Genomic DNA, 27754 nt, shown 5'->3' with positions numbered 1-27754 from the left:
AATTATAGAAATAGAAAGATGGTTTCCATGTAAAATTAGATGTAAGAGAAGGATGCGCACGCTCTACTATAATCATTATCTGTCTAGTTCACAATACTGAAAGAAAATGACATTTAACCTAATATCAAAATTAAAAATATTCCATTCAGCTCTTTACAAGTTGACAAGTCTTTAGGATTGTTTAAATAAGCTGAATAACTGCATAACAAGACTGACATGAAAATCTACAAGAAAAAAAAAAAAAAAATGAAAAGACTATGAGAAAAGAGCCTATAAATAAAGTTAAAGATTTTAACTAATTAGGCACAATTTTAGTGAAGATGTCAAAATAAATATGGAAATAACTGAATACATTTATGTGGAATAAGAGAAAAACTAAGCATTTAAATAATTAATTATTCAAAAAAAATTTTATATAAATGAATAAATAATTTTACTTATTTTCTTATACTATATTCGCTACACACTATGTTAACTTAATCAGAAATAAACTTAATCATGGTGCATGCAAATCATACATGCATTATTTCCTATTATTATTATTACACAGGCAACTCCATAGAGTCCGTAGACTCACTGATGGAGACTAAACATTGTCTAACACTATCCAGTATTCACACAAATCTATCATACTTTGCTTTGAACTCATACACCAATATGACACCTACAACAAACTGGCAACCTATTCCACTCATTCACAACTCTCCAAGAAAAAATGTTGTCATCACACCCTTGCTAACTCTTTCTCAATTTCCACAGATGACTCCTAGTTCTCCCCACACCCCCACTCACACACACACATCAGACATATTCTGAAAAATTTCCTCTATCAATCCTGTGGAAACCTTTCAATAATTTGTATGTCTTAATCATGTCACTATTTCCACTTATCAACCAATTTCTGTAACTCACAAATCTTTAACCTGTACTTGTAAGGAGCATTCCATAGACCCGTCACAATCGTTATCTTTAATCTGTACTGCATAACTTCTGTCATAACCTATTTCTCTAATTTTTAGATCATTTATGTATGCAGATCATAGATAGTTTAGGATAAGGCCTTGATTTTTATTGCACTGTGTTGAACTTTGGAGTCTTCTTTAAATTTGCAAATATACTTATTTAATTCAGTATATGGCATTTTGGTCAGCTCCCAAATTACCTCCTTTTTTTGATGTTTTTTCCTTAGTAGTATAAGGCAGGCCTAATTGTGTAGTATTATTTTGTTCTCGATATCTTGATATGTTTCCACACAAATTTCTCATGAATGTTCCACTTGTCTGACATAACAAATGTCACATGCCCAGAAAATTTTATAAACATCTGGAAATTTACTGAAACTACAATTTCATGTTGTTCCTGTAATAGTAGCTATGATGGAAATAGCAAAGCCTTTTGGGTGATGGAGGTAATCCCTCCATCATCCAATACCAACCTAAGGCAAATTTACATTTAACATAAAATCTAAATTATATTAAGTGGTTAAAAGAATATACCTAGTATCACAATTTCAGAAAATAGCAATAACAATATATTTGGAGCTAAACTTAATATGAAATAAACAATATGAGAAAGAGTGCTGAGAATGAAACTTAGTTATGTGAATTTAGATATGTACAGTGAACAGCCAAAAATGAAACATGAATATAAACAGTAAACAAGGAAAATGATGAATGGAACGAACTAGATTTCGAATCTAAAATTACAAAACCTAAAATTTGGAAAAACTAAAATGAAAGAATAAAAGGAAACAAAAAACTAGTAAAGTATATACAGGATTTTAAAAGTTTATTTTTCACTTGGTTAGACTATAATAAATTTAGTTTAATCCTTTATCCAAGTGTGAGCAAACAAAGTTTGCACCTGAAAATATTTTCAGGACTGAATATGGTGTTGTACTACCTTACTGGGTTAAGGCAGTGTAACACCAGGCAACTCGTGGCAAAGGTGGACCAAGCTAACATCACTCCTATCCCAGTATCTCCCATAATGCAAAACATATCTCCTTGCAGATATGTATAATATTATGCATTAAGGGAAGGGCCACTACCCAGACTAGTTTCGACGTTTATTGAGGTCTCTTCAGTGGGAGCCAGGCTGTCGAAACTAGTCTGGGTAGTGGCCCTTCCCTTAATGCATAACATTATACATATCCGCAAGGAGATGTGTTTTGCATTATGGGAGATATAGTTCGCCCACCATTTCCAGGTCCCTGCTTCGCGTCTTTCCAAGAATAGTCGATTCATGCTGAAGGGGAGAAAAAAATGAAGGACGTCCGAATTGGTCGCCAACACGCGAAATCACGTGCTTTATAGGTAAAATTTTCCAACTGTTATACAAGCAACATAGTTAACTACAATAATCATAAAAGAGAAGTTAATTTTCCGACCGGTAATAATAAACAACTCATCCCACTATACGGACTGATTACCCTATTATCGGAATGGATTCTTCTTTTTCTGAGATGCGCAGAAGTGTCGAGGGACCTCAAATCGGTGGGCAAACTATACTGGGATAGGAGTGATGTTAGCTTGGTCCACCTTTGCCATGAGTTGCCTGGTGTTGTACTGCCTTACCCCTGTAAGGTAGTACAACACCATATTCAGTCCTGAAGATATTTTCAGGTGCAAACTTTGTTTGCTCACACTTGGATAAAGGATTAAACTAAATTTATTATATATATATACAGGATTACCGACATGGTCTGCTGGCCATTTTGTGGGGAAAAAATACATCTGCCTGGCAATGTTGCTGGTCCCATGAATTTTTTTTTTAGTAGTAGGTTTATAGGATGGTGATGATTGGATGGGTGAATGGCGAGCGAGAGTAGGTTGCTTGGAGAGAGAGAGAGAGGGGTACTGAAAGAAGTTGAATGTTTGAAGAATGAGTTCAAAAGCTGAAAAGAAGCGATTAATTAAGAGACTAGGAAGTTCAGCTGATTGGAGGTGAACAAAAGTTGGAGTGAGAGAGAGGGAAAGTCATGAAAATGATAGGAGAGAGAAAGAAGAGGAGAAATGGAAAGATGACAGGAAGGCAGATAAGTGGAAGTACAAGGAGAGGGATGCATATGAGCAAGGAAGAAACAGTGCAGCTAGAGGTGTAATGTGTGGATATTCAATGATTCATGAAATGCTAAGTAGAATGCCAAAGGAATGCTTGTCTGGACAAATGACACAGTGTGGTTATGGCAATTGAGCGAGGTGAAGGGGTGTACGAGATGATTATGGTGGACATGAATGACCTGAGAAGTGTGAACTAGGTGGTGAAAAATTAGGTTAATGTTTAAAATTGTACAGCAAAGAGTATGAGAGGCAGGAGAATGAGATTTTCATTCCTCATTCTCATATGATAATGCATAGTTATGGAGAAGAGCATTGATACTGAATGGCATAATAGCAAGAATGTGTCGAAAGAGAGGCTTGTATTATGTGGATGGCTGGAGTGCATTTGAAGATAGAAGAAAGCTGTATGCAAGAAATCAACTGCATTTGAATGAGGGAGAATGTAAGCATCTGGAGAGAATGTTCTCTGGGTAAGCTGAGTGTGAGTGGGAACAGTTATTTGGAAGAGGGGGGGGGGATGTATAGCGTAATGCAGAGTCCAGTGGAGTCTGGAAGGAATAATAATAGAAATAGAACACTGACAATGCATTGATATTTCTTATAAAAATACAGGGAATATAAGGAACAAAGGAGATGAATTGGTGGTATTGATAGCCTCTGGGACCACATTGGGTGACAACAGTAGAAATAGCAGGATATAGCATATGGTGTTGGAGTATTACTTGTTATAAATGATCGGTTGTGTCCTCTCAGCTTGGAGAATTTGGGAGGAAATGGCACTAATGGTTTTGAGAACATATGGTGTGAGTGATGGTGGGTGTGACAGGATATTTAGTGGGATGTTGCTATAAGCTAGGCAGCACAGAGGACAAAAAGTAGATGTTGAAGCAGTTGAGTTTGGCAAGTTCAAAACGAGTAATCATTATAAGAGATTTTATTGATAACAGTATAAATTGGGAAAAGTGTGCAAGATGTAAGGAATGGAATTTCTGGAATTCTTGAGGGACAAATGTTTTAGGCCACAAATGTTTCAATTCAAGAGTTCTTGATTTGGTCATAGCATCAGAGGATCGGACTCGAAGATGACATCCCTACACATTGGAGAAAGTTAACCATGTAGTCTTGACTTGATTAACCAGTGTTTAACCAGTATAACCTGTTGAGGGATGAACAGACATGCAGAAGTATCTAGGAGAAAAGAATTTATGTGGAATTATAGGGCAGGTCATTATAATAATCTTAGACATCAGCTTGAGCCAGTTCATGGATGGAAGAACAAGATATCACTGGTGCCTGGGAAATATGAAGAAATATTTATTAGCAGCAATGGCATGAAAAAGAACATATTTTGATGTAAAGTGGATGACAAACAATATTCAAATGACAAATGTAGATGAAAAAGAGGTTTTGGAGAAGTATAAGAAAAGGGAAGGGGGGAGAGAGAGATCAGATGAATGAACAGTATAAACTCAGGCTAGTGATTTGCATGGTAAGAAGACAAAACTTGAGTATGAGAAACGATTTGCTCTGAGATCCAAGGAAAATCCAAAGGAATTATTTTGTTATGGAGCTGGTAGGAGGAGAAATGATTGCAGAAGAATGACAAAAATAAGAGTCGAGTAACTGATGCAGAAGACATAGTGGAATTGTTTAATTATCACTTTATCACATCCTGGAAATTACTGAAGGGATGAGGACGGTTCAAAGTGTGGAAATGTATGAGGAGAGTATGCTTCACATGCTAAGTGCTCTGGATATCAATGAAACAGTGGAGCTTTTTCTGATGTTTTGAGAGAATGTGCTTAAGAACTAACAGTTCTGTTGACTTGGCTTTTCAATGAGAGTCTAGCTATGGAAAGGTGTGCCTAAGGTTTTGGAAGGGAGGTGGTAAGATAGTATCATTGCATAAATGTGGTGGTAGAATTACCTTAAGAACTAACAGTTCTGTTGACTTGGCTTTTCAATGAGAGTCTAGCTATGGAAAGGTGTGCCTAAGGTTTTGGAAGGGAGGTGGTAAGATAGTATCATTGCATAAATGTGGTGGTAGAATTACCTTGATGGACCTGTGTTTCACTCAGGATTTCTCCATGAGTGCAGGTCACAAAGATACCTCCAACGATCTCGATCTTGAGGCTCTCTCTCTTCCATGTTATACCCATAGATTTCGCTAGTGGCTCTTCCCATCTTGTAAGTGGTCTTCCTGGTTTTCTCTTTATTCTTGGTTCCCAGTTGAGTATTCTATATGTCCATCTGTTATCCCTGCATCTGGCTATGTGACCTGCCCATCTCACCTTGCTTTCATATACTGCAGTTACCATATCTTTTATGCCTGATCTCTTTCTTAGTTCCATGTTTCTAACATGTTCCATTTTGCTGATGTTACAAATCCTATGTTCTATTGCACGCTGAGTTATTCTGAGAGTCTCTAAATAACTCAATTGTGTTCCATGTTTCTGATTCATATGTGAGTGATGGAAGAATGTCACTATTACATAGTTTGGCTTTCACAGAGATGTCAAGATTTGGATCAGTGAGTATTTCTTTTAGTCTGTTGAATGATAGCCATGCAGCTTTCTTTCTTTTAGTTCTTCAGATAAATCGTTATTCATTTTTATTGTTTGTCCTAAGTAATTGTAGGAGTCAACTTGTTCTATAGGGATGTTATCAACACATAGGTGACCAATACAATACATAGGTTATCAATACAATTGACTGTCACTTGTGTAGATGTTTTTGATCCATTTTGTTTTTTCTAGATTCATTTCTAAGCCTATCTTACTGCTGTTTGTGTATATTTTTTCACCCATTTCTTCTAGGTCTTTTTTATTATTATTATGGGCAACTCCAAGGAATCCTTGGGTGTGGGATACGGTACTAGATCATCGGCAAACATAAGGATTTGTAGTTTTTCACCATCTATGCTTATTCCTTCATTTAGGTCTATTTTTTTCAGAATGTATTCTAAAGTGCTGGTAAACAGATTTGGGGAGATCACATCACCTTGACGAACCCCTCTGTTTATATCTATATTTATAGGTTGATCAAATAGGGTTATTTGTGTGGTCTGATTTTTGTTAATTTCTTTTATGTGGATGTAAGTAGGGTCCACATTTATTTCCAGTAAGGCACTGATGACTGCATTGTGGTCTATGGTATCAAATGCTTTTTTAAAATTAATAAAGAAGAGACATAGAGGGATTCGGTATTCTCTGCATTTTTCTGTTAGTTGTGAAATAATCTGGATATGATCTATTGTGGAGAAGCCTCTTCTGAACCCTGCCTGCTCTCTACTGTCTTCGAGAGCATTTTGGATTCTGTTCAGTATTACTCTGGTCATGATTTTATATATGTGAGAGAGTAGACAGATTGGATGATAGTTTTTTATGTCTTCCTTGTTCCCTTTTTTTTTTAATAGAAGTAGGTTTTTGAGGTCTTCCATTCCTCTGGAATCTTTCTTTCTTTGAAGTACCACATGAATCTGGCAGCCAATGCTTTGAAAATAATTGGTCCACCTTGTTGGATTTCTTCAGCCTTAACATGATCAAGTCCTGAGGCTTTACCTTTACTCATTTTCTTAAGGGCATGTTCTATTTCTTCTGGAAGTACATCTGGTATATTGCTTGGTTTTGGAATGATAGGTTCTGAAACTTGCACTTAGTTGCATAGAGATCATTGTAAAAATTCTGCACAATTTCTTCTATCCTTTTTTCTATTAGTATGTTTTTCTCCATTTTGATCCTGTAAAGCAGATGGAATTGACTGTTTAAAATTTAAGTCTTTCTCTATTTTTGTCAGGCTGGTTTTTGCCTGCACTGCTTCTCTTAGTTTTTGTATCCTGAAAGCTTTGTAGTCTTCTGAAATTGTTTTCCTTAGTAACTTACAGATAATTTTGTATTCTAGAAAATTTTCTTCAGATTTCTTCAGTACTTTTCTCTTTTTCAGTAGTTCTATAGTTTGAGGTGAGAGTCGTTCTCTTTTCCTTTGTTTCACAGGAATTTCTGATTTTTTCTTGCACTCGTTGAATTTATTAATAAAGTCAATATCGCCATCATTTATGTAACAGTTCTTAATAGTCTATTCAGTCTCTTCTATGTACTTTCTGAACTTGTGGTTGTCTTTTGTGGTTTTTTGTGGTCTATTCTTATAATGGCTCTGAGGAGTCTGTGGTCAGAATCTATGTTGAAGTATGTTTTGCCTATTGCACCAATCTTTTACAGTCTGTTAAAATGTAGTCAATTTCATTTTTTGTGTCTCCATTCGGTGATTGCAAAGTCCATCTTCTTCCTGGACGTTTGTTGGAAAAAAGTGTTCATGATAAAGAGTTGTTCAGCTGCAGCAAATTTGGCTAATCTCTCTCCTCTTCTATTTCTTTCTCCCAGGCCATGTGGTCCTATAAACTTTTCGTTTTCTTTTTCACATCCTATTTTGACATTAAAGTCTCCACCAACAAATTTGTATATTGACTTGTAATTTAATGCCTGTTCAAGATTCATGTAAAAATTTTCTGTTTCTTGATTATTAGCTACAGATGTTGGAGCATAGCAGGATATTAATTTTATTGTTATATTGTACTCTATTCCAATTACAAGTACACCTATTCTTTCGGATATGATGTTACAAGAAAGGATCGACTTGGTGAGCTTAGAGGATGCTCTGAGGAGTATCTGTGAGCCATTGTACCATCTTGCTGTCAGTTCTTTCAATCTTTTTGTTTCATTCACTAGCAGGATATCCAAGTTGATATTGGTTAATTCTTTGATTAATAAATCTATTCTGTAGTCTCTTGCCAAAGTTCGAGTATTGAGGGTACCGATTGCCATTTTCATAGATTTAAGAGGCGGTCTGTTTTCATCTGCGAGATTATTAGCACCTCACTCCCCGCCGCTATAGAAAGGTGAGTGTGGGCCGTGCAGGACTTGGGGCCGTTTCTGTTGTTGTAGTAGATCACGATATTTCTATGGTCCAAAACTTGCCTTTTACATCAGTGCTAGTTTGGGTTTGAGCAGTTGTGTAAAGAGAGTTCTGAAGCACTTCCACATCACCCAAATTTAAATCTGAACTGTCTCTCTCTACTGCCAAATTTAGAAAAGTCTCATTCTCATAAATGGCAATCAATAATGTCACCCCTTCCCAATTTTATAATAAATTTAGTTTAATCCTTTATCCAAGTATAAGCAAACAAAGTTTGCACCTGAAGTATCTTCAGGACTGAGGCAACTCATGGTAAAGGTGGACTAAGCTCTCATCACTTGTCTTAGTATCTCCCATCATGCAAAGCACATCTCCTTGCAGACATGTATAATGCTATGCATTAAGGGAAGGGCCACTACCCAGACCGGTTTCGACCTTTATTGAGGTCTCATCAGTGGGAGCCAGACCCAGAGGTGGCGATGCTAAGATGGAAGTAACAGAGAAGTCATATTTATCTATACGAGTTGCCAAAAGGTATCGCACCTTATTATTAACTTACTCTGGATTTAGAGAAAGATGTTCGAAGTTTTTTCCCACTTGGTTAGACTATAATAAATTTAGTTTAATCCTTTGTGTCTGAAGATACTTCAGGCGCAAACTTTGTTTGCTTACACTGAGATAAAGGATTAAACTAAATGTATTATAGTCATAACAATAACTAAATGAGTAACTGCCTGAAATATATTGTACTAGTCCTCATTTGGTTAAAGGTTTGATTCATGATCTGGTATTATCAACAGAGAAAATGTCATTTATTACACAGTGTTGCAACTTTTTTTTGTTTGGAAAAACTTTTATTGGGATTATATTGATCAAGTGTATATAATAAACAACTAAGTTTCACCAACTAAGTCTGTTGGCATCTTCAGGGTACATAACTGATGTAAGGCACTAAAAAGTAAAAAACTGTTACAAACTAAAATCAACCGATTCCAATTATATTAAACAAAGAATAGAGCACGTACAATACATTCATAGAGCGTGGATGATCTCACTTGTTGTTATTTAGGAACGTTCTATAGTTGGCACTATAATCCCAATAAAAGTTTTTCCGAAGCTTTTTGGGCAAGAAAATTAAACGTTTTTTTTTTTTGTTCGTTTGCTTAATGTGGTAACCTATAAGGAAAGCATTAAAATCACTATCAAATTGTTTCATTATCTTAATATTTAAAACTTACAATAAATTCTGTTTCTCGAAGTGCATAAAAACTACACTGCTGATTTTGACAATAACAATCTCTTCCCAAAGATGTATTAATGTTGTCAGAAGCTTGACTACAATAAGCACTATCTAAACGATTGCTAACTGCAATGTGCTCATTTCTAGACCCTCGATTTCTGAGTTGAAAAGGAGATGTTTGATGAAAAACAGTACCTGAAAAGGAGAAAAAAAAGTTATGTAACGTCTTTGTATAAGAACAATGAAAGAGAACTGATTTTTAGAAGATAGACAATCTGGTTCAGAACCTATAGTCTTGCTTGTCAAACATTTCATAGATATTACTGTAAAATTCGATGTAGCTTAGAATTTTACAAGCGCTTTACATCGACTTTTACAGAGGTCACATCTCAAAAGTTTGTAATGTAAAAATAACCTTGTATAAAGAATGTATATAATCCTATGGAAAATTTAACCTGCCCAAAATGTAGTAAACAAGGAATGGGTAAAGTTAGTAACAACAAAAGAAAATGCTGTGTCACTGGAAACTGTATGTTATTGTTTTAACTAAGTGCTTTGGAACCTTTGTTTACAAGCTTTGTGTATCCCACCTGAAGGTCATTTTTAAAAGGGTCGGCACGGATCAGTCGAAGTTCCGCTGTCTGACAAATCGGATTTTAGAAGCGCACTAGGAGAAGAAAGAAATGGTCAGCCTGAACAGAAGATCAAGGAGTCATGCAGAATTCTTCGGAGGTCTCAACCCTTCGTGCAAGGTCCCGGAGAAGGTGAAATAAAAAGGCGCTGACAAGAACATCAGAGATCGGCAGTCAGAATTAGAGGATATGACTATACGGTGCGTTAAGTCAGAGGTCAGGGAATGAAGAGAGAATCGGTGATGAATATACAGGACGCAGTTTAGATCAGATGTCGTTGCAGCAGGAGGTCACCAAAGCCAGTAACCACAGATCGAAATTCAAGCGCCGGAAAACTTGCACCGCCACCTGGATCGCATGTGCTCTCCATATGCTGAAACCTCTTGCCCAAGTTATTGAGTGCCGAAAATTTGTATTCCAAAGCCCACCACCATCCTGACAGACACTGGTGAAGGAGGCCTGAGACAGAAGGCAAAGTCTAGGAACTCTAGTGCCGATCCTTGAATGAGTGTGCGACACAGATAACGGATCCTATGTGAGTTTATTCCTTTTTACATGTCCTGTATTTCTTTAATGTAATCTAGGAGAAATAATTTAGATGGACTGATAAGATACTAAGAAATAGCAGTGTATATGAGAAAGTTTTTGCTTGTTAATGAGCGGAATACTCTTGTGTAATAGCTTGATATAGCATGCTAACTTATGAATAGATTGGAGTTTTAAGCAATAAGTAGAAAAGTAAATGGGTATTCATGCTGTAAAATTTGCTTAGAGTTGAAAAGGGAAGTTTTTAACGCTGTAGTTTTCAGATAGGTTGCGAGAGTAACCTCCCTATTGTATAATTGATGTACTTTTGTATTAATGTAAATAAATGTGTTTTATTTATATGTCAACAGAGTACCACCTGATCTTTTGCTTACAATGCACTGTTTCTAAATAAAAGCGGACTTGAGAGCAGGAAACATAAGATATTAGAAGCGTAATTCAAGTACTTATGAACCACGACTGTTTATGTTATTTCAATTGAAAGAATTTATGCTAGAGAGAAAGAGAGAGAGAGAAATCTGCTGGCCGCATTATCAAGTCTTATGCCATGAAGGGAATACTGGTGGCACAGTCTAACAAATAAATTTTCCAGTACTCTTAGGTATACGACAAGTAATGCAAAAAGTGGATAAACTTTGTATGAAATAGTAAGGTCACTAAGGTAGAATAAGTAAGCAAGGATAGAGAATAATAATTAAGATAGAAATAGTAGTAATAATAGAGAACAATCAAGAGTTTACAACGGCGCAGCAGCCAACAACATATTACAATATAGTAATAATATAGAGGCAAATATATAGATTAAAGGTCACAAATAAGAAAAAAAAAACACCATACTATTACAATGCCACAGGATTATGTACATTCCTTTATACACGTTTATTTTTTTTCAACACAAACTTTTTAATCCTTTGGGATTTCCCCACATTCAAATCCTGTTGACTGTGCCATTGTAATAGTATGGTCTTTTTTCCTATTTGTGATGTTTAATCTATATATTTGCCTTTTTTATATTATTACTATATTGTAATATGTTATCGGCTGTTGCGCCGTTGTAAACTCTCAATTGTTGTATATTATTACTACTATTTCATACAAAGTTTGATCTGCCTTTTGCACCACTTGTCCTATGCTGAAGATTACTGGAAAATTTATTTGTTAGACTGCGCCACCAATATTCTTCTCTTGGCATAAGCCTCAGTAATTATACGGCCGGTAGATCTCTCTCTCTCTACCATAATTCCCTCAAATAAAATAGCATAAACAGTCGCAGTTCACCAGTACTTAAATCATGCTTCTAATTCCTTATTTGTTTCCTGCTCTCAAGTCTGTGTTTATTTAGGAACAGTGCAATTTAAGCAAAAGATCGGGCGGCACTCTGTTGACATATAATTAAAACACATTTATTTACACTAATACAATAATAATAATTATTATTATTATTATTATTATTATTACGGGTATCTCCATGGAGTCAGTAGACTCATCACGGGAGACCCAAACTAGCAAAACAATATGTGTCATATCTCTTCTTGAATTCATTTACAGACGAAGAGCTCACAACTAAGTCAGGCAATGAATTCCACTCGTTCACCACCCTCCAAGCAAAAAACCTTGTTCTGACACCTTTGTTAACCACACTCTTCTTTAATTTCCAGGGATGACCTCTTGTTTTTCCATCACAATCACACAGCTGAAACATTTCCCCTGCATCAATCCTATAAAAACCTTTCAGTAATTTAAATGTTTCTATCATATCCCCTCTTCTTCGCATATCAACCAATCTCTGCAATCCACAAGCTCTCAATCTATCAATGTAGGGAGCATTTTTTACATCACTCACCAACTTGGTCACTCTTCTCTGAACCCTCTCCACAGCCTCCTCATCTCCAAGGAATCCAGGTGACCAGACCTGAGCACAGTAATCCAAATGTGGAAGTATCAACGCTTTATAATGGGGAATAATAGCCTCTATCTCTGGATGTCAGTGTGTTCCTCGACAACCAAGTAATCCTATGTGCAATCTTGGACACCTTAGCAATGTGTCCTCTGAACTTCATCTCCCTATCTACCAACACCCCTAAGTCCCTAGCCTCATCAATCTCGTGTCGTGGAGTACCTTTCCATCAATGTAGTACACAACTGGTAATCTTTTAATCCCAAAATGCATGACTTTACACTTTTCCACATTGAACTGACATCCATTATCTTTTCCCATTTTACCAGCTTATTTAAATCATCCTGCCAACTTTCAACATCAGCTTGATTTTTTATTGCGCTACCCAACTTTGCATCATCAACAAACAACTGAATATCTCCCTTTAAGCCATTCCCTATATCATTTATATACAAATTAAACAACAATAATACATCAATTAAACGATAGGGAGGTTACTCTCTTAACCTATCCGAAAAACTATAGCATTAAAACTTCCCTTTTCAACTCTAAGCAAATTTTACAGCATAAATACTCATTTACCTTTCTACTTATTGATTAAAACTCTAATCTATTCATAAAGAAGTTAGCATGCTATATCAAGTTATTACACAAGAGTATTCCACTCATTAACAAGCAAAAACTTTCTCATATACACTGCTATTTCTTAGTATCTTATCAGTCCATCTAAATTATTTCTCCTAGATTACATAAAAGAAATACAGGACATGTAAAAAGGAATAAACTCACATAGGATCCATTATCTGTGTCGCGCACTCATTCAAGGATTGGCACTAGAGTTCCTAGACTTTGCCTTCTGTCTCAGGCCTTAGGCTTCCTTCTGCAGTGTCTAGCTTCACCGGCGTCTCTAAGGATGGTGACGGGCATTGGAATGCAAATTTTTCGGACTCGATAGCTTGGGCAAGAGGTTTCAGCATACGGTGCACATGCGATCCAGGTGGTGGTGCAAGTTTTCCTGTGCGTGCAGTTTGCTCTGTGGTTACTGGCTTCGGTGACCTCCCGCTGCAACAATATCCGATCTAAACTGCTTCCGGTATATTTATCAGTGATTCTCTCTTCATTCCCTGACCTCTGGTGTGACCGTGCCATATAGTTGTGTCCTCTAATTCTGACTGCCAATTTCCGCCAATCTCTGATGTTCTCGTCCGGGACCTTGCACGAAGGGTCGAGACCCCCGAAGAATTCGCGCAACTCCTTGATCTTCTGTTCAGGCCGACCATTTCTTTCTTCTCCTAGTGCACTTCTAAAATCTGATTTGTCGGACAGCAGAACTTCGACTGATCCGCCACCCTTTTAAGAACGACCTTGAGGTGGACACACACACAGAGCTTGTAAACAAGGGGTTCCAAAGCACTTAGTTAAAACAATAACATACAGTTTCCAATGGCACAGCATTTTCTTTTGTTGTTACTAACTTTACCCATTCCTTGTTTACTACATTTTGGGCAGGTTAAATTTTCCATGGTATTATATATGTTACCACTAAAGCTCGAAAGCCGTTAATGTGCACATTACCTAGCTAATCTGCAGATTAACTGATTTGCTTCGTTAACGTGCAGAATAAAGAGTTTTCTGCATTTTACCTAGGTAATGTGCACATTAACGGCTTCCATATCGTTAAAGTTCAAAAGTTTGTTTCTCTCATTTCTGGCAAAACGAAACTAAAAGTGGAATGAGATGTGGGAAGGAGTAGGGAAAGGAAATGAGAGAAACAACCTTTTGAATTTGTGTCGTGATTTTTTTAAAGCAGATAAATTTAGCTCCTATTATGCAGGCAAGCACCGAATTGGTGAGTAAAATGAAGAAAAGATTTTTAGCAAACCTCTTTAGCGAAGATTCAAAATATAATAGTGTTTTAATGACAAAACGAAAGTATGATTCCATAATTGAAGATGTAAAGCGAATAAAAGTTTCCAAGAAGAAAGAATCATCTCGAGATTATCGAATAATTCAAAGGTATGATGTGTTAACTGTACAAGGCTGTGAAAAACTCATTGAGCCGTTGTCGGATGCGCGAGAAAGTGTGAAAAAGTTTGTCCATGCCGAAGAATTGTTTGACATATTGTATTCTACTCATTTGTCAATTGGCCACGGTGGAAGAGACAGAATGATCAGGCAATTAAATACACTTTATAAAAACATAACCCAATCCCAAATAAAAATGTTTTTGGATTTATGCGAACCTTGTCAAAAAAAAAAAAAAGTGCGAAAAAAGGGATTGTTGTAAAGCATTATTTCATCGCATTTCAATAGCAGATGCCAGGTGGATCTCATCGATTACCAATCTCAACCAGATGGAAAGTTTAAGTTTCTTCTCGTATACCAAGACCACTTAACAAAATTTGTTGTATTGAAGCCGCTCACATCAAAACGGGCGGATGAAATAGCTTATAACTTGCTTGATATTTTTCTCCTTTTTGGCACTCCAAGTATTTTGCATTCTGATAACGGACGCTAATTTTGTAATAAAATCTTAGAATGTGTAACACAGTTGTGGCCAGAAATCAAAATGGTTAATGGCAAACCTAGACACAGCCAAAGTCAAGGAAGTGTAGAACGAGCGAATCAAGACATAGAAAACATGCTCACTACTTGGATGGCTGATAACCAAACTAACAAGTGGAGTGAGGGCGTAAGATTTGTTCAATTCATGAAGAATCGTGCCTTTCATTCTGCAATTAAAAGAAGTCCATACGAAGCCATGTTCGGTTGTCCCGCAAAAGTGGGATTGTCTTCTTCTATTATACCACAAAGTGTATTACATTCGATAAATACTGAAGAAGACCTTGAAAAATTAGAAGATTCACAAGAAACTGTGATTATGGGATCACAGTCAAATCTTACTCAAGAGGACATTCCGTTATCCCCTGCTTCTACAGAATCACCTATAGAAATACAAGAATTTATCGATAGTAATCTTAAACTGCCTTCTATACCATTGATTGAGGATACAGTTATGAAGAATATTCAGTTACCCTGCACCTCCAAGGAATCACCTCTGCATGTTGAAGAATTCATCACTGAGTTACCCTCAACTTCAGCAGAATCGCCATCACAGTTTCGTACAGAGTCTGTAAAGAGGACTATACAAGAAATGGTCTGTATTGTTTGCTCAAAAGCAGCATCAGGTGCTCACAAGTGTAAATCGTGTGACATGTTTGTTCATGTAATTTGTGGTGAAATCGATCCTAAAGAGGAAGGGTATGGTAAGAATGTATTGTGCAACATCTGTAAAAAGAATAAGGATCAGAAAAAACAGCGTGATGAAGCCAAGAAAGGTTTAGAAAAGCAAGTAAAGAAAATGTTAGCAGTTTCTAATGCAAAGCACCCAAATGTTGATGAAGGTGTCACTGTGAGAATTAAAGTACCGGAAGTAGACAGAGCAAAAACTGATGCCCGCTCAATTTTAGCTGTGGTTCTTAGTAAAACAGAGGATGGCTTTTATAAACTTGGTGTACTAAAACGGGTATTTTAAAACAATTGTATGCAAAATCTGAATTCAGTGTTTGCAAAGAGAGATTTTTAACGAAAGAAGATGTCCCTGCTGTAGAAATATCTTTACGTCAGACCTTATTTTCACTTTAACGAGTGCCTAGTAGGTAATGTGCAGATTATCTAGGTAATTTGCAGATTACCTAGGTAATTTGAGAAATGAAACAATTTTCCGCACATTAACGGATCACCCTAGTTAATCTGCACAATACCTAGATAATCTGCAGAATAACTGATTTCTGCACTTTAGCGGTAACATATACATTCTTTATACAAGGTTATTTTTACATTACAAACTTTTGAGATGTGACCTCTGTAAAAGTGTCGATGTAAAGTGCTTGTAAAATTCCAAGCTACATCGAATTTTACATTTCTTCTCTCAGTCATCAGCTACGTGTAGTACGATTATGGTCTGAAAAATTCTTGGCCTAACAATGAAAAAATGAATTTATAATTTCAAAATTATTTTTATTTTTCAACATAATCTCCCTTAAGAATAATACATTTATTACAGTGATGACCCAGTGCCATTATCCCGTCCCTGTAGTGGTTCTCAGTAAGATCTGTGAAATACCCCTCTACATCTGCAATCACCTCTTGATTCCAAGAAAAATGCTGACCAGCGAGGAGGAAGAGTTTTAGTTTTGGGAAGAGATAGAAGGCAGATGGAGCCAAATAGAGTGGATGTTCCAACAATTCATAGTGCAGATCCCTTAGTTTTGCCATTGCTAAAACACCTTTGTGGGCAGGTGCATTGTCCTGATGAAGGATGATTTTTTCTTCTGCAAACCGGGTCCTTTCTCACGAATTTTTTCTAGTCTGGTTAAAAGATCACATTAATATTCCCCAGTTATTGGTTTACCCTTTGCAAGATAATTAATAAACAAAATGCCTTTAGCATCCCAAAACACTGATGCCATGACCTTTCCTGCTGATGGAATCGACTTTGTCTTCTTTGGTGCTGAACAACCAGCTTCTGTCTACTGTTTTGACTGCTGTGTGGATTCTGGTGTGTAATGGTGAATCCAAGTCTCATCAATAGTAATAAATCGACTCACAAAATCAGTTTTATTCTTGTTAAAACACTCCAAGCACTGTTCAGAGATTTTCGTGCCAGTGCAATTTTGATCTGCACAGCACCAATCTTGCACAAAGCTTTTTCATTTGTAATTCTTCATGCAAAATGTATCCTACACGTTCTTTTGAAATGCACATAGTCTCAGCAATTTCACGTGCTTTGACTCGCTCATCATCCAATACCATATCATTCACTGATCCATGATTTCTGGTGGTGTTACACTTTTTGGACGTCCTTCACATGGATCGTCTTCAAGGCTGGTATGGCCGCGTTTAAACTCGGCAACCCATTTCTTAATTGTCGAAAATGAAAGAGAAGAGTGCCCGTGCACTTTGATGAACTTAGAATGAATTTCTTTTGGCATTAAACCTTCTTTTACAAAGAATTTTATAACCGTATGACACTCAATGTTATCCATTTCGAGGGATACAAACATCACTTTTGCTTCAGACAGCTGTATAAAACAAACTATCAGGAACTAAATTTTATTCTGTACTTAAACTAATATGTGCATCGTTAAAAAATAAACTATGTAATTTAATGAATTCAAATAAAATATAAGTAGAGAATATATAATTTAAATATATTTATATTATATATATTTAAATTAAATATATTTATTTAAATTTATATTTGTCCACGCAGTTAGCCTAGTGTTTATGTGCTTCACAACCATATGCCTGGAAAGGAGTGTCATAGGTTCGATTCCCATTGCTGATGTGAGAAGCTAAGGATCTTTCTCAGACATAGCCAAGTTAGCCAGTCTTTGGTGTGGACTGCAGAGTTTTTCTCACCAGTTTATCTCGGGGGGTTTCCTCCCGCAAGCAGGAAACCAGCCCCACCCCATGAACACATGCCTCTACGGACATAGGATACCTCCAGGAATAAGGAGTAACCAACGTATTCCATAGGATTCAGTTCTGAATGCCTACACGGTAAAAAAAGTGTAAGTCTACAAGTGAGCGTAAATCAGGAAATTTAAATTTAATATATAATTTAAAATAAGTACTATACTGAATTTACAGAATAAAATGAAGAGAACTGTAGATACATATGAGAGAGTGAAGAAGAGTGAAATGAATAACATCCAAATGAAAGAGGAAAGGAAAGACTCGCAAGTGGTGATGCATTGGAATTTAATTATTAGAGGTGTGGTGAATGAGAAGATGCATAGGGTTTGTTTCCTGAAAGGTAAAATGATCAAATGACTGTGAAGTGTTTGATATGAGGACTAAGTGACCAAATGAGATGGTAGTGTAGGAACAAATGACTTGATTGGAAACAAGAAGGTAAGACTGAATATCAGGAGGTGGCTGAGAAGAATAAAAAATAATAATGTGATAGGAAGTGTAGTCAGTGTGTTGCACAGCTATGATCATTGATGAGATGGGGACCCCTTTCCAACATCTCATCAACCTTTTGAAAACCTGGCAACCAAATCTGTACAGTAATCCATATGCAAACTGATCGAAGTCTTTTACAATGGAATCGAAACATCCTTACTTCTACATGTCAGTGTTTTCCACATCATTTCCATAATCCACTGTGTCATCCTCACAATTTCAGCAAAATGTCCATGAAATTTCACATCCCTATCTGCCACAATCCCCAAATCCTTCAACTCCTCTAAAATATCCCCATCAATCTTATACTCTGCATCCCATCTTTGCTTCCCAAATTTGTAATATTAAAATGACATCTCCACACACTCACCTATTTAGGTCCTCTTGCAAAGCTACAACTGTTCTACTTCTCCCAACTCTCCCAACTTTGCATCGCCATTCAAGCCTTTCCAGTGTCATTTACATACAAATTTAACAACAATGGCCCCGAAACAGACCCCTGGGGCATGCTGCCACTAGTGACTTTCCTCTTCTGGGATATCACTCCTCCATACACAACTTGTTATTATTATTATTATTATTCTGGGCAACTCCAAGGAGTCAACAGACTCATCAAGGGTGGGCCTAACATCATATCAAGAACAACTATTCAACATTCACACAGTATCTATCATACCTTGCCTTGAACTCATTCACGGTCGTAGCACCCACAACAGACTCTGGCAGCTTATTCCACTCATTCACCACTCTCCAAGTAAAAAACCTAGCTCTAACACCCTTGTTAACCACATTCATGCATGGGCCCTAGTCCTCCCACCACCAGTCCTATTTTCAAAAATATCTTCTGGATAATCTTATAGAAACCTTTCAGTAATTTGAATGTCTCAATCATATCACCCCTTTTCTGCCTATCGACCAATTTTTGCAACCCACAAATCTTCAACCTATTCTCATAAGGTTCATTCCACAGAACTGCTATCATCTTGGTCACTCGTCTCTGGATCCTCTCCACTTCCTCCCCATCACGAAGAAATCCTGGCACCCATAAGTGGGCACAGTAGTCCAGATGGGGTCTTATCAAGGCTCGATACAGAGGAACAATAACTTGTTTGTCTCTGCATGTTAAAGTATTTTTCAGAAGCCAAGTGATTTGATGAGCTGATTTAGCCACTTTTGCAATGTACCCCCTAAACGTCAATTCCCTATCCACCAACACTCCCAAATCCCTGGCCTCATCAATCTCCTGGAGTATGGTTCCACCAATGTGATATACTGCTGCTATTCTTTTCACCCCAAAGTGCATAACCTTACACTTTGCCACATTAAATTGACATCCATTTTTCCTAGCCCAGTCCTCCAAACTATCCAAATCATCCTGTAAAATTTTGACATCTTGTGCACTCATAATTGCTCTAGCCAACTTTGCATCATCAGCAAACAAGTGAACACTTCCTCTCAAATCCTTTCCTATATCATTGATGAACAAATTGAAAAGCAGTGGTCCAAGAACAGAGCCCTGTGGCACTCCACTAGTCACAAGCCGTCTTTTAGACTCCACTCCTGAATAAACCACTCTCTGGTATCTCTCCATCAACCACCCTCCTATCCATCTCACCAACCCTATATCCATCCCCATCTGCTCCGGTTTACTGATTAGGGTTCCATGTGATATCCTGTCAAAGGCCTTGGCAAGGTCCAGTAGAATCACTGTAAACCCATTACCCTTATCCAGTTCAGCCGTCACTGTGTTATAAAACGTGAGCAAGTTATTGAGGCATGATCTACCCTTCACAAAACCATGTTGTCCCCCATACAATATCCCATTTTCATCTATCCAATCCTGTATTCTTTTCTTGACTAATTTCTCTAAGACCTTGACAACGATTCCTGATATGCTAATCGGTCGGTAATTTACAACAGCAGTCTTGGAACCACCTTTATGCAGTGGAACTATTTTCCCCTCTTTCCACCCCTTGGGACTAACCCAGACCCGAGACTCAAATTAAACAAAATGGTTAAGGGTACTGACAATTCTTTAGGACCTTCTCGTACAACACGAGCTGGTATACCATCCAATCCCACAGATGTATTGACATTGAGGTTATGCAATAGACTACTCACCTCCACTTCATTCACCACAATTCCCGTATAATCTACTGGTTCATTCATTTCTGCAATGTCACCACCTGGATGATATATTCTTGCAAAGTGCTCACTCAGTAACTCAACTATATCAACTGATTCAGTTACCTCCCTACCATCAGCATTCTTTAAAACCATTCTGTCATACACATTTTTCCTTTTACTTGCAACATATCGAAAAAACTGTTTAGGATTCTCTTTAGCCTGCATGGCCAATGTTCTTTCATAATCCTTTTTTGCTTTTCTTATCACACTCGTTACCCTTCTGGCCTGCGCTTTATACCGTTCATGTGCCTGCCAGTCACCTTTCTCCTTAAATTCCCTCCATAGTTGTTTCTTTTTTTGCAGCTCAAGCTTAATGGTGTTATTCATCCATTTAACCCCTACTTGATTTATTATTCGGACTCTAGGTATACAGTCAGCCAATGCTTCATGCTAACACTTCTTAACTGCCTCCCATGTGCACTATCAACTTCTAGTCCTTGCAGTTCATGGCACTGAACCAATCAAACTCCTAGGCTTGTTATACTTTCCAGCCCAATAATTCCACATGTACCCTGTCTTAATTGTAAATTCCACATCTTTAGCCACCTACCAAGTCAAGACCCTATGATCACTCTCACCAATTGGTGGCAATGTGGTTATATTGTTACAGCCAAATCCTCAGATGTAATTACTAGGTCAAGCACTCTCTGACCCCCTAGTATTTTCCATTACATGCTGTCGCAGATAGTTATCTCTTAATAACCATATAAAATCCAATTCCTTCCTCCCGTGTGTCCTCTCCTCACTCCAATCAATGCGACCATAGTTGAAATCTCCCATAATAATTACCCTCCTTCCACTCATTTCTTCTATTTGATTGTGCATACCGTCCACCATCTTTTCCATCACCTGGTCTATAGCAGCACCCAATTGTATATTTTGTTCTGCTAGCCACAATCTCACACCAAATGGCCTCAAATGTGATCTTTTCTCTATCCTGCAATTCAACTTCTATTCTCCTTGGCTGCAGCTCATCAGCTATCATCAACAATACTCCCCCCCCCCAATTTATTCTCCCTGTCATTCCTGAATACACTATACCCATCACATTCAATCCCACTAGCTATATCATCTACAGTCAGCCATGATTCACTAATGCCAATAACCTGTGGTCTGGAAGTGCCAACCATGGCCAAAAACTCTTCCTTCTTGTTCCTAATACTCCTAGCATTAGTGTACATGAATTTAAGACCCCCCCCCCCCATTAGCCCCATCCCTACCTTGATGCCTTATATTAACTATCCCATTCTGATTTGTTGTCCTTATTTGCTCGGGCATATTATACTCATTCATACATTCAACTGCCTCCCTAAGGTCTGTATATCTACTCCCCCCCACTTAATAAATCTAGTTTCCCTTTTGCACATCCACTACATTCAGCAACACTTTTTCAAGTCTCCTTACACCGAATCCATTCAAATGCAGCCATCCATCTTATATAGATCCTTTCGCCCATCGAACTCACTCCACACGTCCACAAATTCCACACCACTCGTCATACATAACCCACGCATAAAGTCATTTGCAATTATGGCCCTCCTTTTAAACACTTCACTGTCATACTGTGGCAAAAGACTAATCATCCTAACTCTCTCACTTTTTTCTTTTGCTACCTCAAACAATTCATTCAGGTCCTCTATCATTTCCATTTTATCTCCTTTCAAATCATTCGTACCTGCCACAACAATCATTTCTTTCGCCCTTTCCTTTTGCTCTCTAATAGACTTGGTTACATCCTTTATGGTCGCACCAGGTTGGTATGATTTTGTCAAATTCTCTACTAACACACCTTGTACTAACGAGTCTCCATACAGCACTCTCTCCTTCATTTTGTTTACATTCACACTAATATGCTTATTTTTCCTATCATACTTTTTATTATTGGCTGGTACACTCAGTTGACTTTTGTTCATATGCTCTAGCTGCCGCTTTGCCCTTTGTATCACTCCGCTCAACAACGCGATCTCACTCATTGCTTCGATCAAAAAAGGTTTAGAAAAATTTCCCCTAGTTGCCGACTAGATTCGAAAGCAAGTCTTCCTTCGTGCGGTCAAGCCTCGCAAATGCCACATCCACTGAGCTACAGACAGCGAATCTCCAATCCAACACTTATCTACTATCCAATGCCATCTGTTCCAATTTAACTGCTAATTTGTCATGTGGTAATCTATAAAAAACCTTTCAAAATCTAAATATACTACTGTATATGCATCTTCCTTGTCCTGTGTATGTCACCTTGCTATAATAAGTAAGCAGATTGCTAAAACATGATCTTCCATTAGCAAACCCATGCTGTCCATTAAAGAGAATTCTACTGCTATCAACCCGGTTCTGAATCCTTATCCTCACTAGCTTCTCCAACACAATGACCACAACTCCAGAGACAAGAAGATTGCCTTACAATTTGAAGCCTTAGTCATCACCTCCTTTATGAAACAGAACAGTTTTGCTTCTTTCCATTCTTTTGGGACCTGGGCTAATCTAAGATTCATGTTAAAAATGTACATTAAAGCTGTTGTTAACCTCCCCCACGCACACACCTGAAATATTCCCTCAAGACACTGGGTGATATTTCATCACGTCCCATGGCCTTATTGACAACGAGGTCATGGGACATGGCATCAGCATTTTGTTTATTAATTATCTTGAAAAGTAAAATAGTAACCGGGGAATATTATTCCAAACTTTTAACCAGACTAGATGAAAGTTCATGAGAAAAGACCTGCTTTGCAGAAGAAAAAAATCATCAGGACAATGCACCTGCCCACAAAGGTGTTTTGGCAATGGGAAAATTAAGGGATCTGCACTATGAATTGTTGGAACAGTGACCCTGTTCCCCAGATTTGGTTCCCCCTGTGACTTCTATCTCTCCTTAAAATTAAAACTCATCCTCGCTGGTCAACGTTTTTCTGCAAATCAAGAGGTGATTGCAGCTGTAGAGGGGTATTTTGCAGATCTTACTGAGAACCACTATAGGGATGTGATAATGGCACTGGAGCATTGCTGGAATAAATGTATTAGTCTTAAGGGAGATTATGTTAAAACATAAAAATAATTTTGAAATTATAAATTCGTTTTATCATTGTTAGATCGAGAACTTTTCAGACCACCCTCATACTTGTTGAATCTGTTTACATATTTTACAATTTTACAAAAAAAGTTTACATATTCTCTTGAATTTAGGGGTAGCAAAATAGGGTATATGCTGCACTAACAATGGTTCTGTTAGTGTGAATAATTTTTGTGACTCACTCAGAGCAGGTGTCAGTCCCATGGAAAGGAATATAGAAGTTCTGGATGTCATCCTGCTTGGAACCTTTGTAGTATCAAAAGACATGAGGTTGGAGTGGCTCAATGAATAGTGTTCTGGAAGAAAGCAAACCTGTACAACATTGCTTGCCATTCTCACTTTTTTAGCATCTCTGCTGATATCCCATCAGTCCCTATTGCAAAATCTTGTTCAGATTGCGCAACAGTTCTAATAACTCCTCTTCATTACACCTGAGCTTCATCCAGTGAAGAGGTAGCATTGAATGTGGTATTGCAAACCAAAGGTTGATAGCTTTTAGCAAAGTGGGGACTCATTAATTGAACAATCTCGTCTACATCTGTCACTTTCACACCATCTGCATTGAGTGGAGTTATTCTTTCATAATAATTCTTTTTTTACTTGCTGCATAACAATATAATTCTTTCGAGCTGTCTTTAGCTTGAAGAGCCAGTTGCTTTTCATACTCAGACTTAGCTTTCTGTACAACAGTTCTAACTGAAAACCCCTCTGATACTATAATCAGATCTATTGGTCTTTGACTGAAGTTCCTTCTCTCAAAGAGTGATTATCTCTTAAGAAATTATCTTTCTTTTTACCATCAACTTTATCTATCTGATAAACACTGCTCAATTTTCTGTAATTCCTGCATCATCTGTCTAATAATTTGCTTTAACTCTGCAATTTTGGAGGTTAACTCATTTTCATTATCTTGTTTAGTGGGACAAGCCCTCTTGTTCTCGACTTTGTTGTTCTTGTTAGCTTTCCATTTCTTGTGCATTTTGGTGACATTTTACAGTTATATTTAATATTGCAATATTTCAGTAAAAATATTATTAATATTATTATTATTTAACACCTCCAGGGAGTTCAAAGACTCATCGAGGGAGGGCACCTACTCTACAACTCTCTATCTCCACTAATTGCAACTACCTTCTTCATCTACACCAATGCCATCTACCACCGACCACTGCCACTAGTATTTTTACAGACAATCGCAAACATCCGTGCCCACGGCAGGATTCGAACCTGCAGACTTTTGGCGTGAGAGCAGATGTGCCAACCAGGCTGGCAAAATATGTTATAAAAATAATAAATACTTAAAAACATGAAAATCTATACTAATATATTATACAATACTAATTTTCTAAGAAAAATAACACAATAAAATCAGATGAAAATCACCAATTTTACACGAGCACTAAGTACACCAATGAGCAATGAAGAAATGTATAATTCTCCATTTCTGTTTCCAACAATACATCATCCTCAGACAACCAAGTTTCGCTTAGACCAATTATCTAGGGTGTACTTGACTCAATCAATGCAACAAACTTAACTCCCTTATTTCCAATACTCCTTACATTTGTATACAAACACAACAATCCTTTAAGTCTTTAAGGCCATCCTACCAACACCAACATTCTCTATTCTAGCAGCTACATCTCACCTCTCTTCAGTCTGACCACTTCTGGTTCCCTGATCCTGACTGCCATTCATACCTCTTTATGCCTTGTCCTGTTGCAATTACATCTTCAATCTTGTATCCATCTTTATTCTGCCCTACAACTGTTTGTCTGTGATATCCTGCTTGACAATCACCCTTTGATCATTAGTTACACTAGCTTCTTGATTCTGTGCTTTCTCAGCAAACAATAGCTTCTCTAAATGTTTAACGCTAAATCCATTCAAATGCAATCTATCACCCTTAAACCATTTCAGCCTCTCTTCAAACTCACTCCAGATTCAACTCCCTTTACCTCACACAACTCAACAATCCTGCTATGCATTATCTCTGCTCTCCTTTCAGCTCATTATTGTCATCTGAGAAACACACTAACAACTTTCCCAACAATATTAGTATCCATTATTATCCACCTGCAACAATTTTGTGAAGTTGAAAATTTATTTATCACTAGGTTAGACTATAATAGATTTAGTTTAATCCTTTATCCCAGTGAGAGCAAACAAAGTTTGCGCCTGAAAATATCTTCAGGACTAAATATAGTGTTGTACTATCTTATCCAGTAAGTAGTGCAACACCAAGGCAACTCGTGGCAAAGGTGGAGCAAGCTACCAGGCACTTCTAACCCAGTATCTCCCATAATGCAAAACACATTTCCTATGTGGATATGTATACTGTTATGCATTAAAGGGATTGGCCATCTACCCAGACTAGTTTCGACCTTTATTGAGGTCTCTTCAGTGGGAGCCAGGCCCAGAGCTGGAGATACTAGGCAGAAGCAGTAGCAAGTCATCTGTGCCTATGGGAGTTGCCAAAAGGTTTATCACCTTTTTTTTAAAAATTACTCTGGATTTAGAGAAAGATGTTGAAAATTTATTTATCACTAGGTTAGACTATAATAGATTTAGTTTAATCCTTTATCCCAGTGAGAGCAAACAAAGTTTGCGCCTGAAAATATCTTCAGGACTAAATATAGTTTTGTACTATCTTATCCAGTAAGTAGTGCAACACCAAGGCAACTCGTGGCAAAGGTGGAGCAAGCTACCAGGCACTTCTAACCTAGTATCTCCCATAATGCAAAACATATTTCCTATGTGGATATGTATACTGTTATGCATTAAAGGGATTGGCCATCTACCCAGACTAGTTTCGACCTTTATTGAGGTCTCTTCAGTGGGAGCCAGGCCCAGAGCTGGAGATACTAGGCAGAAGCAGTAGCAAGTCGCTCCACCTTTGCCACGAGTTGCCTTGGTGTTGCACTACTTACTGGATAAGATAGTACAACACTATATTTAGTCCTGAAGATATTTTCAGGCGCAAACTTTGTTTGCTCTCACTGGGATAAAGGATTAAACTAAATCTATTATAGTCTAACCTAGTGATAAATAAATTTTCAACATCTTTCTCTAAATCCAGAGTAATTTTTAAAAAAAAGGTGATAAACCTTTTGGCAACTCCCATAGGCACAGATGACTTGCTACTGCTTCTGCCTAGTATCTCCAGCTCTGGGCCTGGCTCCCACTGAAGAGACCTCAATATCGACATCGGCAGAACGCAGCGGATTCCAGAGACAGTTCCCGAGAACCCCCGAGAAAGCTCCGGCCGAAGGCAGACGTCTACCTCTCAAGAAGATCCAGTTTCAACGGCCCGAAAAGAGAGCTCCATGCTCAGATTCCGCAGTAGTTCCCCAGCTTTGGTAAGACCTTTTTTTTTCTTTTATTGCCTGTTTTATCCGTCTATTCTGGTATCGCTTTGTTTGCGGCGAGGAACGCCCAACGTTCCTCGATTTTGCCCTCCCTTACATTCCCTTTCTACACCCAGTAGTCAGGAATTTCTGTAACCATGTCGCATTTTTTGCCTAGAACTAGGACGCTCGGTATCGAGCTCACGAAGCCCGTAGATCAGCGGGCGTTAGCGAGAGCTCTAATCGAAACAGTATGGGCTGAAAATATATACGGTTTTATACCTTATGGGAACAATAGATTTCAAATAGTGGTCAAAAGCGAACAAACAAAAAAGAAATTATTAGAGGGTTTCATTTGTTGTGGACAAACAATCAGACCGTTTCTAGTAGGGAGCCTACGAAAAACGCTAAAAATAACCAGGTTTCCACTAGAATACCTAGAGAACGAACCTGAAGTCAAGAAATTCTTTAGCCAATGGGGGGAAATTCACGAGATTAAAGCAATGGAGTATGCAGACTATAAAGGATGGAAAACAGGAGATGTTGAAATCCAGATTGACATGAAAAAAGAAGTCCCCAATTTTGTTTTTTTGGGGGAACGAGGGTAATGGTGAACTACCCAGGTGTGAAAAAAAGATGCTTTAGATGTAATTCGGAGGAACACCTTGGGGCAGATTGCCCTCGAATACAATGCAGAAATTGCAAATCTTCAAAGCATAAAATGGAAAGCTGTACAGAACCCTGTATTAAGTGTGGGGCTCTGACCCACAAATTGGACACATGTCCGTACAAGACACACTCAGAAGCAACAGGAGGGACCATAACACCGATTAGGGCAACGCCCATCGGGAACCCTGAGAAAATATCAAGGAGCGATTTTCCGGAGCTC

General features: G+C 37.7%; 1 protein-coding gene across 2 annotated transcripts in view; it reads right to left on the bottom strand.

The window, feature by feature from the left end:
- The window catches only part of LOC150107170 (uncharacterized), a 305950-nt gene that overhangs the window by 16187 nt on the left and 262009 nt on the right, over window positions 1–27754 (bottom strand). For both annotated transcript variants that reach the window (XM_090391700.1, XM_090391701.1), the window contains exon 3: window positions 9212–9408. In XM_090391700.1, coding sequence (XP_090247826.1) covers window positions 9212–9408 — 197 coding nt within the window. The remainder of the gene's footprint in view (window positions 1–9211; window positions 9409–27754) is intronic.

Source organism: Typopeltis vanoorti, chromosome 4 (genome assembly GCF_054136105.1).
Source record: "Typopeltis vanoorti isolate ZY-2024b chromosome 4, IOZ_Tvanoo_1.0, whole genome shotgun sequence".
In the NCBI taxonomy this organism is placed as follows: Eukaryota; Metazoa; Arthropoda; class Arachnida; order Uropygi; family Thelyphonidae; genus Typopeltis; species Typopeltis vanoorti.
The sequence above is the reverse complement of the archived record's forward strand: the minus strand, read 5'-3'. Positions and strand labels throughout refer to the sequence as shown.